This window comes from Python bivittatus, unplaced genomic scaffold (genome assembly GCF_059951505.1).
Source record: "Python bivittatus isolate LINGU-HERP-01145 unplaced genomic scaffold, Pbiv_v1 ctg000180_np1212, whole genome shotgun sequence".
NCBI lineage: Eukaryota > Metazoa > Chordata > Lepidosauria > Squamata > Pythonidae > Python > Python bivittatus.
In genome coordinates, this window is record NW_028277047.1 from 5,875,011 (window position 1) to 5,895,788 (window position 20,778).

Sequence of the window (20,778 nt, forward strand, 5' to 3'; positions counted from 1 at the left end):
GCAACCTGCCTGTGCCCTCCCCAATAAAATGGAGTTGGATTTTCAGACCTGTTTTTCCTTTGAGGTAGTTGGAGAGGCTTTAAGGCAGTGTTTCTCAAACCTGGCAACTTTAAGATGGGTGGACTTCAACTCCCAGAATTCCCCAACCTTGCCAGCTGTGCCTCCTGCAGTTCCTAAGCAGAGCACAACCAGAGGCTGGGTTTGCATGACACACTCAGTGTCTGTCCTAAACCAGCTTTTATGCAGCAGCAAAAAGACACTGATTCATAAATTAACCAACCCGGTTGGGTTCATTCAGTAACAGGTAGTCCCCAGTATAAGAACAAGTTCCTTTCCCAAAGTCTATCCTTAAGTCCAATTTATATGTAAGCCAGAACAGTCTTATTGCATAATACCGTATTAAGCAGTATTGTGTAATGAACTCGAACTATCGTGGATTTAACTCGAATCATTGTGGATTTAACTCAAATGTTGCTACAGTAGGCTCCGTTCTTAACTATGGGTCGTCTGTAACCCGGGCATTCTTAACCCGGGGACTACCTGTACACTAAGCCACAATAACCAAGCTGAGCAAGTTGTGGGAATGCAGCTGCTAGTTTTTACACTGCTCTGGTTAGGCATGTTGAACATCACAATAGTTTTTCATTTCCAATTAATTGAGGTGCAAAAATAACCAGTTGGTGTACCTTGAGAATACAGTTTCTTCCTGTTAGGCCTAGCTGCCTCAGACTTGGGCATGTTCTGTCTGTGCAAAATATATTATTGCTTTTTTCCCCCAACGGTGACACATATAACTTAAAGACACAGAGCGTGGGGGGAGGCATGACAGGTCAACCAACCACACTGAGTTGGGGCACGTGGTGGAAATGAAAGAAAACCAAGAACAAAGCATAAAAATTAAAGATGCTAAGCCTTGAAACGCCTTGTGACTTTTGAGGTGTGAAAAAACATCAGCGCAACTCTCATCGGAATAGAAAATGCATGGGCAGCAAGGCGAAACCAAGAATGCAGAATGATTTCTTTCACAGCCAAAAGGGGCAGAGTGAAGATGGAGAGAGACACAAATGTGGGGATGGAGTTTTTTTGTAGTCCGTACATAATGAGAGGTGATTGGAATTCCAGAATCGAAAGAAATGTGTCTGTTTCAATTAGTTCCCTTTTTATTAATTTGGTAGGAACATTACTAACACTGTTCAGTGTATTTTAACAACCTCCCTTCTGCATTCTGATAGAGCAAACTCTGTCTGTGGATGCTATTCCACTTCCATCTGCCTATCCTTGAAATATTCCTTTCCCCCATTTCACACACCTACGTACATGCAGGCACAGACACAAAATAGCCGGGCTCCATTGCAATTACACAAAGATTTTGCACAAAACTGGGGATTTGGGCAATATTCCCCAATGTTGACTTGGCAATTCCAAAATGTGGGGGGAGGGCAGGGGAGTTAACCACTATCAAACGATTGCTTTTAAAATTAAGAAACAGCCAGGAAAAATCGAGAGAACCTGCATTTTAAAGAAACCAATTAACTATGAGGAAGCGGCAATGAGTTGGCCTAGTCACTGTAGGCCAACAACATCTGGAGAGCGCTAGGTTGGAAAAGAATGAAAAGCAACGGGACTCAGTGCTCCAAAGCTGTTGTTAAACACACGCAGATCCACGCACACCGTCATGGAGGACAAGCAGCCGGCTTCTTTCTTCCCAGGTTGTTGAGGATCGCGGTGGTTGCATAGTTTCTAATCCCACAAGCGTTGGAACCCCGGTGCAGCCGGAAATAGCCCTGGGAAAAAACAGCCTGCATTCAACGAACAGACATCGCTTGGGACTACCGGATCTTCGCTTCCAATCCAGGCATTTTGACAGGTTGGGAAGCGTCCCGAACTCTGTGAAGAGCCCCATGTTGTAATGAATTGATGACTTCATTATTTGCAAGGAAGAGTGAAATGCCTAATTACTCCACAGATGGGACAGCCTATTTAGGGCAATCCCTTCATTTGGATCCCAGTCATTTTGTTGCTGCTGGATTTAAGTCAATCTAACCAACCAAACTGGCGCATTCCAACAACACACTTAACCCCAGTCCCCTGGTGGTGGGGACAGATCCCATGGAATGGTGCTTTCCCTGCCCCTGAACTGGGTTTTGATTTATCCAACTCACTTTCCTCAACTAATCTAAGTCAGATAAGCTCCACGTGATCATCTAGACCAGTGTTTTTCAATGTTCTGGGGCAACCGACTGCCCACTTCTCTGGGCAACAGCCTTTTCTTTTTATTTATATATATATATATATATATATATATATATATATATATATATATAAAATCATAATTTTATTAAAGATTGCATTATGCAGATAAAACTAATACAAACTATAAGAAATGAGAGTAAAAAGAAAAAGTGCAAAGAAAAGAAGGGAAAAAATGGTGAAAACCTAGCCTCTGGATCTCCCCCCCCCCGCCTTCAACTGTACTCCTCTAACTTTTTTCTCTAACTCCTGCACCTCCATTCCGCGCAGCCCCCTTTTCCCACCGATGAATCACTGGAACTCAACCCACCTGTTCTCCCCAGTGCTTTCCCCACGAGTTCTGGATAATCCAGTAGGATCCACTCCAGGAACCGCGTCGGCTTTTGCCTGCACCGAAACACACGCAGTAAACCACAACAAACTGGTCATGGGGGTTAATTTCCTTGTTCCGCATATCAAGAAGGCACCACGTTTTTGAAGGTCCATTATTGCTAAATTGGGCTAAACGCTGAGCATCCCAATTTTTCCATTCAGTACTTGTTCGCTTCTCCCAGAATCTAATACCAGAATCTGAAACTGCGGCAACCAAACTTCAACCTAATTAGCGAGTTAACCCCTTTGCCAGGTTGGCTGAATAAGTCTGGGCCTTTCACCTGACACGGGGAAGGCTGTTGTGCAAATGCAGCCAGGAATACATGTACTTTAAATGCATTTATGTATTTGCTACCCTGCCTTTCCATTTCTTTCAGCATGCAGGGCAGCTGACAACAGTAAAACATTCAGAGCATAAAATGTGACACTGTGAAAAGCAACCTTAAAATCAGTGATTCAAAGCATCAACCTGGGGAAAGAGATGCACTGGGGGCCCAATTAACTTTTTAGGGAACTCATCGCTACCTGGGAGTGGTGCAGGAGAAATCTCTGTTCCTTACTCCCACTATCCGGGTTTTAGCAATGGGGGCATCTTCAGAAGGGTCTCAATCAAGATTTGGTCTAGCTATCTTATCTGTTGATACACCCACTCCCTTACAACTGACTGCTTCTTTTCCTTTTTTAAACCCATCCTGTGGCAGTGAGTTCCACACATTAACAAGAAGCCCACAGACCCAGAACTAGATGATTGGTTTTAAATTTACTTGCCTCCTAATGTATACATTCCTCCTGTCTCTGTTTTTCAATCCTTCTTTCAGGATCTTTCTGCTTTCCTTATTTTATCTGCTCACCTCCAAAATTTGAGATTAGAAGCCTTCATTCCAGTGTTTCTCAACCTTGTCAACTTGAAGATGGGGGGACTTCAGCTCCCAGAATTCCCCAGCCAGCTGGCTGGGGAATTCTGGGAGCTGAAGTCCCCCCATCTTCAAGTTGACAAGGTTGAGAAACACTGCTTCACTCAGGAGGCTTTGGAGAAAACAACTCATCATAATCAGAGTTTATTGACTACACAACATACTAGCCAGAAAATACGGTTTGCAGAACCCGGTGGCTAGATTCAGACGACATTAAGCCAAATGCAACAATAAAACACCACCAAGAACTTTTGCGGTTTAATGCACGGCATGAATCAAGCTGACATTGGGTTATAAAGCAATGCCAACATATACCCCCCCTTTCAACAGTCATTTGTGAGGCTCCCCTGGTTAAAAATTTCGCCTTGGCTAGGTTTGCACAATACACTGAACCCCGGTTAACAAGTTAAGTCTCGCTAACAAAACGTGACTGGAGTTTCACGCAACGCAACGCAGTTCAAACGAACCCAGGTTTTGCATTCATCACATTGCATCGCCCACGAAACCAAGAGGTGGGATTCACACAGTAGGCTAACTCTGTCTCTCTCGCACCCATATATGAACTAACTCTGGTTCTGATTAACCAAAGTTAGAATCCTGGGGGAATGCAGTCCTTCACGGCCCCAGACGAACAACCCAACCGCATTCAAGCGGGTGTTGCATACACCCCCGTCTCAAAACTCTCAGCTGTTGTGGGATCCCGAGGACTGAATGGAGAACTGAGCAAGGATACAGGGATCCCAGCGGCCAAGGAGACTTCTGCTTACCTTCCCCAAAGCCAACAATAAGGACCGCGTGATCAAGCCAGTTGGGGTCACAGTCCTCCTCGGACCTCTGCATGATGCCCTTCTGGTAGTGCTGCCCCAAAGAGAGAATCAGAACAGATCATAATTAGCAACAAAGGGATGGTCTTCCAATCACGGTGATGTCTGGGTCTGTGTTTCTCTTAATCATCCTTTCTGGACTCAGCTACAACAGGAAGATTCACACATATCCTCTGTGTTTTGACCCCTTTTCTCGGTGTTCCTAACAGCCCCAAACTAACCCCATGCCCTAGATTTTCAGTGTTTCTCTTAGGTTACCTCCTACCATTCCTCCAAGACACAAGGGGCTCTCCATTTTATCCCTACAGCCTTAAACCTGGATTTCCCAAACACCGTTGGTTCTCAACATGCTAAGCCACACATCCATACAAGGACTGACCTGAGTTCCGACTAACCCAGTTGAGGACGCTATGCAAATTCAGCCACAAAAGAATCCAGCCAGTGAGTTGGACAGTATGATAGCTAATAAAATAAATCTTTTTCCCTTCCCCACCTTGATTTCACCTGACACTCACCTGACAGAACTTTTTGTTCATGAGAGCTGTGACGGGACCTTGGGAGGCCACAACTTCCGCTATATCTGGGGTGGGGGGGAAGCATCAGAAGTTAACATGGAAGCCTGGACAAGCAAGATCTGAAATAGCGAGTCAGGATTTTGGAGCTCAATTCGTTCCTCCTCCCACACCTCCCAAATGTCAGCCTGAAACATCAACACAGCAACTGTCTTTTGCGAGCGTACAAAGCATTTTTTTTCTTCCCTAAAGGACAGATTCAACAAAACAGATAAATCATTTCCAGCTATTGTCTGAAAGGATGAAAAGGACGTTTCTGAGTCACACCAAGTTCTTTGGTTGCAGGCATTTGAGAGCAGGAGAAGGAAACAAGATGTCACTCCCCAATTCCATGCTGATGGTACCTCCTGTCTCCAGCCAAGAGTACTGTGTCACCCAGACGTTTGCTAATTTTGCCAAAATTCAGCTAGGGAAAGAGACTTCCAGCAAAGGAGCCTCAATATTTTAAAATGAATTCAGCCCCATGGATTTAACACTCATGCCACCTTTTCAGTGCCAAAGAAAATGGATGTTTTCACCTAACCAACATTTCACCTTTATTCTGTAGAAGGCCTGTAGTTTCCTACATAAATTTTTACTTTACGTCCACTCTTAACCACAGCTGAATCTGACTCATGGTCCTAAGAATACAAAATAATTGATTTACTGGAAGAGAATCGTGCAGTGACAGCATTCACACAACCCATTTGACCTGGTGGGTGAATGAATCCATATTCAGGATTTGCACAACACACTGAACAACAAGTTAAGCCAACAGGCTGGATTTGCAGAAATAAAGGGTTAGGGTGCTAAATGAGAGCAGGTAGTTTATGGTTCAGTACATTGTCTGAACCAGGCCATTATTAAGCCATAATGTGGTTTGTTGGCTTGGGCATCACATAAATGCACCCCTTGCATTTCCTTAACTGAGTTTAAGCAGGTTTGGGGAACCCCCCAAAAAAGTCTTGTGGCTGGTTGCAGACAAATGTGTTTGTTCTGGCTCCAATTTTTCCCTCCGCAAAAAGTCCCGACGTTCTTCTATCTTTAGTCAACCTGCTCATCTTTCGGGTGCCTCAAGATCCTTATAATTCAGAAGACTTAATCCAGCCCTTTGCGGAACACTTACATTTCTCATCCCTTGGAAGTACACTGTAACCATCAATCTTGGTTAGCTTTCGCCCCTTGTGTTTTCTGCAGGGCTGGTCTTTCTCAATGTAGGGATAGAGGGTGCTTGACGACAATCCGGCTGGAGAAGAAATGCATGGTGGTTCACGAACAGGGTGCATGAGAAAGACTTCCAAAAAAAAAATCTCTAAGTGTTATTATTATTTAGTAATTTTCCTAACCTCAGCATTTAAATGACAGTCCCCTGCTTTGAAACTGTTTTAACAATGACGATCCAGATTATTTTTTCAATAAATAATAAAGAACAACGACAATAATAATAATAATTTATTAAATTTATATGCCACCCAACTCCCAGTGATTCTCAAATAAAAGCTGAGCCCAGTTCTTGGTGATTGCAAGGACAGATCTTTCTTGTTTTCTTGATAGCAAAGTGGAAGTTGGCTTCATCTGAATCGCTTTCTGACTTTCCAGCAGAAAAGGCAGATCAACTGAGAGAGTATAACCACTGCGTTCCTGAGAAACAATGGCCATCCACCTTCCCTATTATGTGATCCCTGGGCCTTGAAAATAGGTTTACGTGGCTCGATCCACTGTGCAAACCCAGCCAACAGTGGCTGGTTTAATAAACCATGGTTAACCAAACCACGATCTGAACCAAGTTGTGACAGGTTCGCACGCGGAGGGACGTTGTGATGATTTGATGATGCTACCTCTCATCCTGAGATCTTCAAAATCTGGAGCCGTTGCAAAGGAAACTGGTAAAAAAGTTTGCACAACTTGCTTCAAATCACGTACGTGAAAGCTGTGCCATGCCACTTGCAAATGCTGATTACGTTTTTTGTGGCTTCTCGAGGGGCGCCAACCCGGCTTGTTCTGTTTCTTTCCGATCCGAGCCACGGCGCGAACCCCTCAAATGGATGAATTCGCTAACCAAACTGAGCTTGCTGCTGCGCAACTGCTCCGGGAAAACCCACCTTCGGCCGCTGCTGCAAACAAGCCGAGCCTTTCGTAAAACATCTCCGCCTCCAAGTTCGGCTCACCCACCTGCTCGGGGAAAGCCCACCTTGCTGGGTTGTTGTGAGGACCCAACGTGGGCTAAGCAACCAGAGCCTGGAGTCCAATGAGGGGAATGGTTGTGTGAACGCACATAACCCCTACAACAAAAGAATGCAACAAATTGGACGTCGTGGGGTGTCTACATACTGTTGTTGAAGACATAAAGAAGCGCGTCCCAAACATAGCCACCCATACACCCTCCTCTGGAAGGGTACGTGCAGTCAATGAGTTCTGGAATGAAAGAAAAAAAGATGATACGGGAGAGAATTGTCTTGTTGGACTTGATCCCCCAGTTCAAAATTCCTCCACCCCTCTGCCCCCAACCTGCCCCCACTGCCCAATCTGAGTTTAAGAAAAGGGTGCTTCAGCCCTGATGGAACTACCCCCTCCCTTCTCATCTCCCCCCCCCCCTTTCCAATATCCAGCATACCTTGCACCGAGAGGCTGCGCTGGATATTTTGGTTAATCTTCCACAATGCTTCTATGTTGGACACGGCTGCAAAGGCCCAGCAAGCTTTGCACTCTCCCTAGGAAAGAGTTAGGAAAAATTAAACCAGGGTACGGACGGTCTGTCCCAATGTTTGACCACAGTTCTGGTACCCTAGGGCTGTCGCGGTGCAGGAAAATCCATACTCAACGTCAGTGGCAGGTAGCAGATCTCTGGTTAGTACAGGCAGTCCTCAATTTAATGACCATTCGTTCAGCAACCGCTTGAGGTTACGACAATGCTAAAAAAGTGGCTTATGACAGGTCCTCGCAGTTACGACTGTCACAGCATCCTTGCAGTCACATGTTTGTGATTCGGGCACTCAGCAACCATCACGCATTTACAATGGTTGCAGCATCCCGGGGTCATGTGATTGCCGTTTGCAACCTTCCCAACCAGCTTCTGACAAGCAAAGTCAGTGGGGGAAGCTGCATTCGCTTAACAACTGTGGCAAAAATGGTCATAAAATTGGGTGCGACTCACTTAGCGACCACACTGCTTAGCGATGGAAGTTCCAGTCCCAATTGTGGTCATAAGTCGAGTACCTGTATTTAGAGGGGCGGCCACCTTCTACCCGAAGAAAGCAATGGCAAACCAGTTCCTTATGGTTGCCAAGAGAACTGCATGAACTGGTCCAGGGAGTCACTAACTTTCCTCCTGGCCTACCGTACAGGGTTGTCGTAAGGAAAAGGCAGACTAAGATGGAGGTGGCCCTGATTTACAGCGCAGCAGTCCTTCTCAATTTGACCAAAACGCCAGGGGCGTATTTACAGTCGCACCCCATCCTTCATTCAGTTCCTCAGCTCGTAGGTTTTCTAGGTTTGCCTCAGCGACCCAGAGGGTCACAGAGTCCTCAGGCTGGAAGGGACCTCTGAGGTCTGCTAGTCCAGGAATCCTCAGGCCGTCCCCAACAAGCCGCTGTCCAGTCTTTGAAAGCCTCCAGCGATGGAGCCCTTACAAACTCCGGGAGCCAGGCTGGTTGCGTGAAGCCGGCCAATTTGCCCCTGCCCTGCCTCCCCCCTCCCCAGGCCTTGGGAAGACGTGCCGGGATTGCAAAAAGCCATTTCTGTTTGTCCAGTGACTTGTTTCAACGGTTCGAGACGCTCTCTTCCACAAGGCGGGAGGAACCCCCCGTCCCCTTTGCCTCACCGCTGAAAGGTCTCCCCCAGGCCTTCCCAGCTCTGCCTAAAACTTGTCCTGCCACCACCCGAAGTCCCATGCTGGCTAAGAGGACGGAAACTGAGGTCTGACGTGGCGCTGGGTTGCGGAAGGCAGGTCGACAGCAACCCCTCTCCCCCTTTCTGCGCTCACCTGGTCTTTCACTGGGGGCAGAGCCCCCGCTTTCGTCCAGTTGCAGGGTTTGGGTTCCTTTAAGGGGCTGCGGGGCGGCTGAGTCTGCACAAACGGTGGAGCCTGCAAGACGGGGTTGCCAAACTTCTTAGCAAACTCGCTTTCTGGGTAGGGAAGGAGAAGGAAAAATAAGGGCGTCTGTGTTGTCGGGAGGACACGTTTTCTATTCGCCGGCCCCAACCTGGGGCTTGGGCTTACAACTCCAGTTCTTCTCTAACCAGCGTGGGTTGTGATGGCTGGGGATGAGGGGCATTGTAATGCAGAGCACCGAGGAGGAAGCGTCTGGCTGCGTTTGCAGAACGTGGGCGCTTGGTGAATCCACTTTGTCCTCACCGAAGACACTGAACCCTAAAGCAATATCCTGCACTGGGTTTGAAAAACACACACGGGGCCTCCGAACAAAACCATCTCAAGAGGACGGATAGCTTTTTGTGGGGTACTTCAGCCCCATCTGTGTTTTCCGCGCCTCGCTCACCAAACGCACCCCACCTTCTCCAAACCATCCATATTTCTTCAAAAACGCTTCCCCATCCCCCTTATGTCTGATTTCATGACCCATCTTTGGGGAACAGCAGCTTCTATACTCTGCTTCATATACAGTATTTCAAATATACAGCATCGTGGGATTTACTTACTAGCCTAAGGGGCAAGTGACTTTCACTAGCACCAACATTTCTAGCCTGAGTTTCTCCCAGTGCTGGAAAACTAAGGGGTCGTGGTTTATGTATTATTAGATTGATATCCCGCCTTTATCTGGTAGGATTCAAGGCGGTGTACAGAATGCTGCTGCCTGTTTTCCCCACAACAACTGCCCTGCGAGGTAGGTTGGTCTGGCCCAAAGTCACCCAACTAGCTTCCATGCCTTAGGGAGACCTAGAACTCCCGATCTCCTGAGTTTCTAATCCAGGATCTTAATCATTACACCAAACTGGCTCTCTATGAATGAAATTGAATAGAGTTAGATTCCCTATGGCAGAGTTTGTCAACCTTGGCCACTTTAAGATGGGTGGAATTCAACTCCCAGAATGGCTGGGGAATTCTGGGAGTTGAAGTCCACCCATCTTAAAGTGGCCAAGGTTGACATACACTGTCCTATGGAGTAAAAGATGTGAAATTGACAAGGGGAAGGGCAATGCATGGGGGGGCAAACAAGGGGAAGGAGGGGGCCTCCCCATCTTTGCTCCCCCCCCCAAGGAATTAGTAGACAAATAAAGAAGCATTTGAAAATCTTCTGTCAAATGCTTAAGAATGGAAGAATTGCATTTTGGAAAATGTCCACCCCTTTCACATTCTTCCTGTGGCCCAACCCAGCCCGGCTCTTTTCTTGCCCATGGCAAAGGCTTTCCCCATTGACCCTCTGCCTCCCCGCCCATCGGCAGTCACAACAGGACCGTTCAAACGCTCAGGGCGAAAGTGGGAGAGCCAACCCGTTGTGGGCGCGGGGCGGCAAACGGCTGGTTATTTTTATTAGTTTTCTATTTTCTGCTTTTCCGAAAGGGGAGACGTCCGCGTGGAATTCTCAGCCTCGGCTGCCAAAATAGTTTGGCTGGCCTTGGAGGTCGTGTACCTTGACCGAAAAGAGCGGGCGGAAAGATGGGGGGAGATCTCAAGCAGCAAAACGTCTTGATCTCGCTCCGAGACGCAGGCACAGTTCCCCAGAGCAGTGAGTAAAAGCCGTTTTACCATTTGCCTGGCATTTCCCTGAGTTTCATACCAGCCAAGTTGGTATACCAAACTCACCCCTCCACCGGGGTGAATAAAACCCGCTCGTCAGGGTGGCATCGCTTGCAACGCCCAGCAGAAGAACCGTTGTATGCCAACGGTCCCAGGCTGCTGCATGCAAGCTGCTGAGATAAGGGCAACAAACCACAATCTTCATTGCAGCTTCGCCCACTAAGTTTTCTGAGCTGAGCCACCCTGCACCCAAAGCCAAGGCTTACAAATCTGGTTACCCCGGTGTGCTCAGCCAAAAAGGAAAATAAAATCCAAAAATCCAAAGCTCCACTAAGGGTTAAGCTGGCTGGCCTAGCTTCTGCTTTACGTGAATACAGCCACATCAAAACTTAGGGCAGTGTTTCTCAACCTTGGCCACTTTAAGCTGTATGGACTTCAATTCCCAGAATTCCCCAGCCAGCCATGCTGGCTGGGGAATTCTGGGAGTTGAAGTCCATACAGCTTAAAGTCCATACAGCTTAAAGCGGCCAAGGTTGAGAAACACTGGCTTAGGGCTGTATGACTTGTGGCTTATTCAAGAAACTCCGGCTAGGTTTAGGCTCCGAACCCAACCACAATCTCTTCCGTTCCCCCACTTTTATTCAAGGCAAGACCAAGACTAAGATTTCCTGCGCTCCTTGGACAGGCTCAGCAAATTATTAAAAGATCTAGCCGTTGCATCATGCAATAGGCTAAGCTTTGGCAGGCTACACCTCGCTTGAAGGTTGCATCCTGCTTTCCACCGTGGGTGGGTGGCCCAGTCGCTGCAGGAACCCCCAGCATCATCCTCAACTCACCAGTAGCCCACCGCTAAGCCCACTCCTTGCTTACTTGTTCTCGGTCAACAGCAGCATTTTCCATCTTACTCTGCCCCAAACAGCGTTGTGCGGTCTACCCGACACATTTTATTTCACAGCAGCAAATCGTTCTGCCGAAAAGGGCCGCTGGGGGCTCTAATGGGAATGCCCCCTCCCCTCCGGCGACCAGGGGCTGCCCCCCATGGCCATTTCATCCAGGGCTGCCAAGAGGCCTTCTGAAGTTGATGGATCAATTTTGCTTGCTTTGGTTTCGTGCGTCCTGTAAAAGACGGTTTCACCAATACGGCGGTAGAACGGTAGACCTCCGTCCCCATTTTTAACCAAGTGAAACCGACGAAGAGTCCTCTCAGTTTTCACTTGTGGCCCCAAGGACAGGAAGAGTAGTCAAACTGCCAGACAGGAAGGTGTTAAGTACAAAGGGGACAGAGACTCATACAACGGGGGAGTCTATCCGTGGAGCCCACACACGCTTAAAGATCTGCCCCCAGAAATGAAAGAGATGGATCTTGCTGTTCTGACTCGGGCGGGTGGGGAAGGAAGGAAGGAAGCAAGGAAACCCACTGACAGAGGGGCTGTGCAAACATCGTCCAGGTGGAACCCCTGGCCTACGTCCCTGCCAAAAGCTGAAGGACCCGCTGAAATCCGGGCAGTGATTTCTTAAGCTGGCTTCATTTCCCACTAGCACAGGAAAAAGAATTGGGGAAGACCCAAAGTTTCTGGTGCCACTCCGGCTCTTTGGGCTAGTTCAGCACGGAGTAGCTGCTGGGATTCCAGAAAGCCGGTTAATCCGGGAACCAGGATAAAGATGTTCCCTTCACCATTTTAATTTCCCTTCCACGTTACCTGTCAGATCACTGAAACGGGTGACCCCGTACTGGGCTGTCCCCAACTCGGTGTCCTGCAGGGCCCGGCTTATTTCCATGTTCCGAACAAAGATCTTGAAGCGGTAGAGCATCTCTAGGGCGAGAAATCAAAGGGGCAGGGGGCAGAAGACCCCACTTAGGCACTTAGCTGATTTTAGACCCTGGGTTGTGTGTTTTTCTCCTTCGCGGGAAGGTGTGTTTTAATATCTTTTACGGAATAGTGATTTAGGACCAATGCTTTCATTGATTTCGAAATCTTGTGTCTTCCCCCCCCCCCAAAAAAACTTTTTTTGAGTTCAGATTCACATGCAAGAGTGACTCTGAGTTCTGTCTCCCTGCACAACCAAACATTAAGGTGGTGGTTCCTGATGGGCTCATAGGATGGGCGCTATTCACTGTTTCATAACAGCTGCTGATCTTCTCCATGGGGCTTCTGGACTGGATTTCGCCCCATCTCAAGGGGGTAAAAAGGGAAGAAACAGTGTTGGCTTTATACACCGCCCTCACCTCCTGGAGAAAAGTTTCCTCTACATCTAGCTGACTAGATGCAAGTCTCTCTTGCGGCAGGATCGGATGGGCGCAGGGTATAATCCTAACTAAAATAAAATGTTCCGCTTGCAAGCCCAAACTCTGCCCGCAGCTGTATCAAAGCCCATGCCGTTGGATAAAACCCAGCCAATTTGTGTGGCTTTGCACGTGGCTGACTCACAAGGAGTTCTCTGCCTTTGTTCTGACCCCCCCCCCCCATGGTACGAACAACATTTTGCTTCAGTCATTCATCAGCTGAACACAGACCCGCTCAGCTCAGGGAGAGATGCTCAATCTAGAATTAAGCTTCCAATTTGGCTCATAAATGAAGACACACACACCCCCCAGAGCCTGGAGGCATTTGGGGTCCTGCTAAACTACCAGCAGTCAGAAATTAGGGAAGGTCAGTCTAATCTCTCCCTGGCGCACGGTTGCTTTAGCACTGCTGTCCCCAGACCTTGACAAAAACTGAGCAAAGGAGATCCTGGTTAAGACCTGGATGGAAGCCAACCTAGAAAGTAGCAGTTGCAAAGTATTGTACTCCAAAACTTCCCGTGCCCCCTTTCATTAAGACCCCAGGAGCCAAGCTAATTTTATTTTAGCTCCAGGAATGGACTGAAATGCTTCTGATCTGCAGCTGGACAGATGAAAATGAATACAGTTGAAATGTAATACATCTAAAGGGCACGCAGCTGAGCGAGTTAACCTTGGTGGGCTCCGATCTGCTTCCTTTCTTATTCAAATCCTGGCAGCTGCATTCACACGTGCTAAAACGTAGCTAAGGTCAGCCTCTTCTGTGATTTAGCAGAATCCAGTTTGTTGGGCTAGCCTATGATTCAGGGTGTGGAGGGAGAAGCAGAAATAGATCTATCCTTACCTTCTTGGCTGCCGTAGGTTTTGCCAAACTTAACCATAAAATCCTGGAACATCTGAGTCAACTGGGTCTGGGTCAAAAGCAAAAGATAAGGAGAGAGTTACCCCCCTTCAGAATAAGAACATTGTGGGAACAAACCTCCCTTTGCACCCAAATTTTTTTTTTTTCTACAAATGTAACGCTGCCCGTGGCTGGTACCTCCATGTTAATCTTGTTCCTATCTTTTATTTTTATGGAGAATGAATGTCCTACCACAGTGCCAAAACCCGCTTTGCAATTTCTCCAACATTTCCTTCCTTGGCAAAAAAGGCTTCTGCTTTTCTACTTTATTCTCAGGCTGCTTGAGAATTTCTTTTAGCTTTCTCTTGAAGGTGTTTCTGGAGCTGGCTTTATCACTGGAGGCAGACTTTGGATAGATCTTCCCATCACTGTACAGACTTTTTAGCAGCCTACTTTTTCCAATCGGAAAAAAACCCATTCCTCTGGATGGTCTAGTTGGAAAGCTGGGGAGAAGTTAGATCCCTTGACTGAAAAGCTGTCAAACACATCTCTTGATCAAAGAGGGGCTTTCTGCCTAGCGCAATTACGTAGAGCCGTTCTTAAAAGCCAAGTTGTAAGGGTGAACAGAGAGGGAAAAAAAGGAATTTAGAGCAATTTTACTTGCTTCTTTTGACCCCCCCCCCGCCTCCCCTTCCCCTCTGGGGATCTCCTCACCATGTTCAGATCTGGAGGAAGGGTAGAGTTGGCAGAAGGGACAGAGATCCATGTCCCCCAGAGCATCCAGCAAGCAGCGAGGTTGGCCAGCCACATTGCGGGTGCGCCCTGTTGCAGCTGGGTTGGGAGTGAAAGTATCGACAAAGGATGGAAAGAAAAATGATGTTTGGGGGGGCGGGGAGAGGGTTCTAGTTAAAGGGGAAACCACAGTGACAGGAAGGCGAGGTGTGAATTCGTTCCTTGCCATCAAGAAGATTCAAAAGCCTGCAACCCGCTTTTATATATTTTTTAAAGTTCTTGGAACTTTCCAGCCATCGCTAAATACATCGAACTTCTCTTAAGAAACCCTCCTCTGCCGTGATGGTCTTCCAAGCCTGTCTCGGTCCCCCTCCTCCCGATTCACACGTTGAATCGAAACCATGGTTTGCCGCATCATGCTTTCTAGGGTTAGACCCGTACGTTGGGCTCGCTCAAGCCACCGGTTCAAAAACCATGATGGCGAGTGGGTTTGCAATGATGCACAAACTGGATTAAGGCTGGTTTAGAAATGTCACCTCTATTTTTTTAAAGAGGCTACACAGGGTAAAATAAGAAACAGTCACGGGTTGGGGGTGAGCTAAACCACGCAGTTGTGTTCAAGCCACATGTTGACCCCACTCAGTGACTGACCCGGCACATGCCACGCTAAACTTGGTTACCTCTCTCGTTGATTAATTTTGCTTTCCATTGGGACAAGTCAGAAAAGCCACTCCTTCCATCATCAAGTTAGGCCATATAATCCGATAGACAGATTTAAATTCTTAATATTGATGGTTTGGGACCCTTTTTCCTGCCACTGCAGTTCAGGCCCCGCAAGGAAGTCAATACCCAAGAGCAGTGTTTCTCAACCTTGGGAACTTTAAGAGAAGTGGACTTCAACTCCCAGAATTCCCCAGCCAGCATGGGAGTTGAAGTCCACTCCTCTTAAAGTTGCCAAGGTTGAGAAACACTGGCCCAGAGCAATGCCATCCAGGGTTGCAGTTTCCTGCTTGAGACATCTTCATTCTACCATGGCTGACCTTGAGAAGGACCAGGCTGGGATGAGGCTGGGCTGGACAAGGTCAAAGAGGCAACCGATTAATTGCCACATGGAGGCTGATACCCAGAGGGAGAAATTATCTTCAAATAATTTAGGACCTCTTTCTCCACCCCCAGCATTAGCTGAGGAATGTGGTATCCCCGACCATCAGGAGAAGCTCATCCATTGTTCCTTTGATAGGACTCATCCCTCAAGCAAAATCCTAGTTGGCTTTGTCCTAGTTTATTGGCTACATCAGTGTTTCTCGACATCAGCAACTTTAAGATGGGTGGACTTCAACTCCCGGAACTCCCCAGCCAGCATGCTGGGAGTTGGTCCACCCCTCTTAAAGTATGCTGGCCAGGGAATTCTGGGAGTTGACGTCCACCCATCTTAAAGTTGCGGAGATGGAGAAACACTGGCCTAAATCACCATTGGCTGGGTTGGCACCACGTGCTAAATCATAGTTTTTCGGCCACAGTGGAAAACCCAACCTGTAGGCCAGCCAACCGAGCCAGCAACCATGGTTTATGAACTGCCTTAGCTCTTCCCAACAAAGCAGAACTCGCCATTGGCCAGCCCCACGGGCTGGAGGCACAGAGCGCGTCAAGCCGGAGCTAACCAAACCTCAATGCGGATTCAGTGCAAAGCGCAAACTCGGCTGTATCGTGGCCTTCCCTGGATTCATTTCATCAGATCCGCGAAGCGTTATTCTGAAAAAAAATAGGGAAAGAATCTGATGCAGTAGCAGAGAGCTGTGTTCATCTCCGTCAGCCCCAAATCCGGACTAACTTTTCCAGTGAATACATTTTATTACGCGGCAGAAGCTGTCATGACCTGCAGCTCCCTTCATCCGACACATCAAGAATTTCCCTTCGTCCGTGTCAGGAAAATAAACCCACGTGCCTTTTAAAATGGGGTTTATATCCAGGAGACTGGAAGCTGCTTTCAGCACCCTGTGGGAGTCGACCAGTGCCCCCAGTGCCAGTTGCTCAAGCATCACGTTTGAAGGCTCAAAAATCTGAACCAGCTAACAAGCTTCCCCCGGATGGCCCATGAAATTGCTGGGTCCCCCAATGTTGGGTTTGAGCTCCAACCTAGCCTAATTCTTTTCCTGCCCCTTGCCCATGGCATCCTTACAACAACCTGGCCTGGTAGATTCTGCAGCGCCAGGCTCACGTTCCTGAACAGATTTCACAGTCAGTGGGGGGGTTTGCCCACCCCCCATGTCCTGGCAGGACCGAGCCAAGGCTCTAACGCCCCCCCCCCATCGTCTTGACTCCAACATGCCTGGGTGCTTCCCAAAATATCAAGGGCCAGAGAATTGCAAAGCAAGCCACCAAGCCCGCTATCCAAATCAGGATTTGGAGTTTATCTTCAAAGGGGACGAGCATCCCCCCCACCTCGGTGGTAGCTCACCGATGCTCCCTCCTCGTTCAGGACTTTGATGTGAAGACCTTGGAAGCAGGTGGCAAAAAGTCTGTTTGCGAACGGCTAATCTCCTGGCAGATTCCAGACTTGGGGTGAGTGCACCGCCCGGCTTTCCCGCGCGTCCCTCCCGGCTAACCTGGGGGGCTATTTATAGCTCAGAGACAAGAGGTCTCTGTTGGGAGGAATGTCTAGTTTGCAGGTGGGCAGGGGGGAGGAGGAGGAGGGGGAGAGACAGACTTCTTCTCTTCACCACGGTTCCTCTCTCAACCACCTCCACCATCAATCACCCCCAGCCGCCGGTTCTCTCCGGCTGCCCAAAGCCTCAGTCCTTTTGGGGCCACGGGGATGGAGGATAATGAGAGTCATGCAGGTAGTCCTCGACTTATGTCCATTCAGAGTTACGGCGGTGCTGAAAAAATGGACGTATGACCGGTCCCCGACGTTCCAGCCATCGCAGCATCCCGCAGGCACATGATTGCCATTTGCAACCTTCCCCACCGGCTTCCCACAAGCAAAGTCAACAGGGCAGCCAGCAGGGAGGTCCCAAGTCACTCTGCTAAGTTGCTTCTGCCCGCAGCACCCCCTCACCTGCCCGCAGCCTCTGCTGGCCCTCCCAGGCCCTCCCCAGCCTCCCCCACCCTCCTGCAGTACCCCTGCGCCGCTTACCTGGGACTCCTGCTTCCTCCTGCTTAACAACCTGCGCATCTTGGGGTTAGGACAGCAACTGGGTTTGCCGTCACTAAGCGATGTGGTCACTAAGCAATTCTGGTCCCAACTGCTGTCATAACCAGAGGACTACCTGTGTTCTAACGCAGTTCAGAACTAGAAGCCTAATTGATCAATCTACTTTCCTTCTTCCCTTCTTTCTCACTCCCTCTTCCTTTCTCCCTCCCACCTCTTTCCTTCTTTCCTTCCTTTGCTTTGGAAACCACAGTCCTAATTTCTCAGGCAGTTCCACTGGGTTTCAGGATGAGTCTCCCCATGGAGTCTGTTAATTAATCTTATAGGCTGCTCTTATTTTTATTCTCATCGTCATCTCTTTCACGGCTAGTTTGGTGTCCTCTTTCTGATGAAGCTCTCAAGTACTCTTCCCTTAGCTCTTGCCCTCAGTCATCAGCACAAGGGTATGCCCTACAGCACCCCAAATATGTGGGGTGCTGGATGTTAATATCCTCCTGCAGGGGTGAATTCCACCAGGGAACATTTCTCCACAAGCAAACTAGGTGCGAAAGGTAAAAAGTCTCCTTTGAGTTTAAAATGACTCAGACCCTTCTTAGACACTGCCATTCTTGGAGGCAATAAAGAAAATATTCTTTGCCTTTTCTGGGACGTTCGTGCCCTTTCTCAGCCTTGCCATCAGCAGTCGGATTTCCTGGTCGTCTCCCATCCAGTCACTACACAGACCCAACCCTCCTTAGCTTGTCAAGATCAAGCCACAGCCGTCTAAGTGCTGACGCTTCTACCAGTATTCCTCTTGGATCATATCAACATTAAAAAAGCTAAGATCATGGCATCTGGACCCATCAATTCCTGGCAAATAGAAGGGGTAGAAATGGAAGCAGTAACAGACTTCATTTATTTGGGCTCCAAGATCACCGCAGACGGAGACGGCAGCCATGAAATTAAAAGACGCTTGCTCCTTGGGAGGAAAGCTATGGCAAACCTAGACAGCCTATTAAAAAGCAGAGACATCACCTTGCCGACAAAGATCCGCATAATCAAAGCTATGGTTCTTCCAGTAGGAATGTATGGCTGTGAGAGCTGGACCATAAAGAAGGCCGAGCGCCGAAGAATTGATGCCTTTGAACTGTGGTGCTGGAGAAGACTCTTGAGAGTCCCCTGGATGGCTAGGAGGTCAAACCAGTCAATCTTAAAGGAAATCAACCCTGACTGCTCATTGGAAGGATTGATAATGAAGCTCAAGCTCAGATACTTTGGTCACCTAATGCGAAGAGAGATCTCTTTGGAGAAGACCCTGATGCTGGGAAAGATTGAAGGCAAAAGGAGAAGAGGACGGCAGAGGATGAGATGGTTAGATAGCATCACTGAAGCAATGAGCATGAAACTGAGCAAACTCAGGGAGGCTGTGAAGGACAGGAAGGCCTGGCGCAATATGGTTCATGGGGTCACGAAGAGTCGGACACGACTTAACGACTAAACAACAACAACAACTATCCCGTTTTCCCTCTTAGCTTGATCCAGAGGCTAATTCAAGCTGAACTACATGCCACCAGCGCTCATAAGCAAAGAATAACCTGAGCATATGCAGAGTGCATTCTCCTGATCACTAATCAAGCATCCTCCGCCTTCACATAGGAGGTGGCCTTGATCTCCCTAGCTCCCCCCTGCTGACACTAACCAAGTTCACATAACCCACCAATCCATAGTTTGTTCATGGTTTTCCCAGCCATTCCTAGAGAAGTGAAGGATTCCATATGGAACCTTCTGAATGCTAAGGAGTTATGGGCCTGCCCCCAGAAGGAAATGAAGCTTCTAGTCCTCAAGATCTGAATGGATCTGAAGCAGAGACATGTTAGATGGTGGGCGAAGATCAGTAGCAAGAAAGTTGCTCTGGATTTCAAGAAAAAATCCAAGCTTAGCTTGGAAATCTCAGGAACTTGGGAATTGCTAAAGACTTTCTCACGGAGCACAAACTCAGCACAGAAATTTGGCTTCCTCGAATTCCTAGGCATTTTCGCTTTGCCATTCCTGTCCTCAGTCAATAAGAATTTATGAACGGAAATAAGCATTTATATTATATCCCCTTTACTTTCAGTGACTGCTTTGCCCTGGATGTCTGGTAGCAGATCTGACCGCCTTAAATCTGAATTGCAATCTCTGAAAGATCTGCATTCACTGTAGATGTGCTTTTTCCCAAATAAATCTCCTTTAAAGCAACAGAACTGATATCTGAAAAGAGATGTGTTCAATTACAGCCTTGGGACAATGCTATCTTGCTTTCAAAATTTTCTGGGCAAAATTAGATTTTCAGATGCCCTTTAAATTCACTGGGCACAAGCTTTTATATATGGTAACTGCAACGAGGCTATTACATGCACCAAGATGGAAAAATATAGAAATACCCACAATGGAGGAATGGATGGTGAGGATAGCAGAAACTTGCAGAAATTGACTTGTTTGATTAGGTAAGGAACAACAACTACTTTGATAAAAGACTGGAATGGGCAAAAATGGGCAAAAATGAACTGAGGATCTTGGGATTTACTGACTGAAAAGGGTTGTTTCTGGGAAGAAGGGAACCATGCTATATAATTTGGGAGGGCAGAAGTGGTAATAATTATATACTGTATAATTTTTACAGTAATATACTGTAGTTTACTGTAACTACAGTAAAAAAGATCGGAAGTTGCTTCTTTCGATCTTGTTCTTTTTTTTCTTCTCTTGACTTTTACTGCTTTTCACTTTTTCTTTTACCTTTTCTTTTTCCTAATTCTAATTTTAGCACTGAAGATGTTACCTAGCTGGGTAATGAAACGTTTGCAAGAAAAGAACCAAGCTCAGAGAACCCCAAGGACGCCGCAGTTCTAATTCTTGCTTCACGTCTCTGTCGTTTTTAATCCTGCAAAAAAAAAAGATTTCTCAATAAAAATTATATCTATAAAAGAAAGAATTCAGTGGGCACAAGCCAGATAAGATTTTCTTCCACGCATGCTTTGCTCAGATGTAGACCAGTGGTAGCTCCACAGAGGAGGGGTGTGTATGTTTTCAATGTGCTCTGCTTACGCTCAGAAGTATTCCTTTTTTATTAAAATCGTTCTGATTGCAGCTGTATGGAGGATCTGTTTCTGAAATGCTACAAAATTCCCCCGTGCAGCTGATGCTTCTTG

The 20,778-nt window shown here is 47.5% G+C and overlaps 1 protein-coding gene across 1 annotated transcript; it reads right to left on the minus strand.

Annotated features, from left to right (window-relative positions):
- Nucleotides 1–804: 804 nt before the first annotated feature.
- Nucleotides 805–14,852, minus strand: CTSW (cathepsin W). The gene is made up of 11 exons (XM_007431807.4): nt 14,443–14,852; nt 13,732–13,798; nt 12,307–12,420; nt 8,894–9,036; nt 7,526–7,622; nt 7,243–7,326; nt 6,038–6,157; nt 4,876–4,940; nt 4,304–4,394; nt 2,561–2,637; nt 805–1,784 (listed from the first exon to the last, which is right to left on the minus strand). Exons 1-11 carry the CDS (start codon nt 14,536–14,538, stop codon nt 1,674–1,676), a joined length of 1,065 nt encoding a protein of 354 aa, XP_007431869.1. The 5' UTR covers nt 14,539–14,852; the 3' UTR covers nt 805–1,673.
- Nucleotides 14,853–20,778: the final 5,926 nt, after the last annotated feature.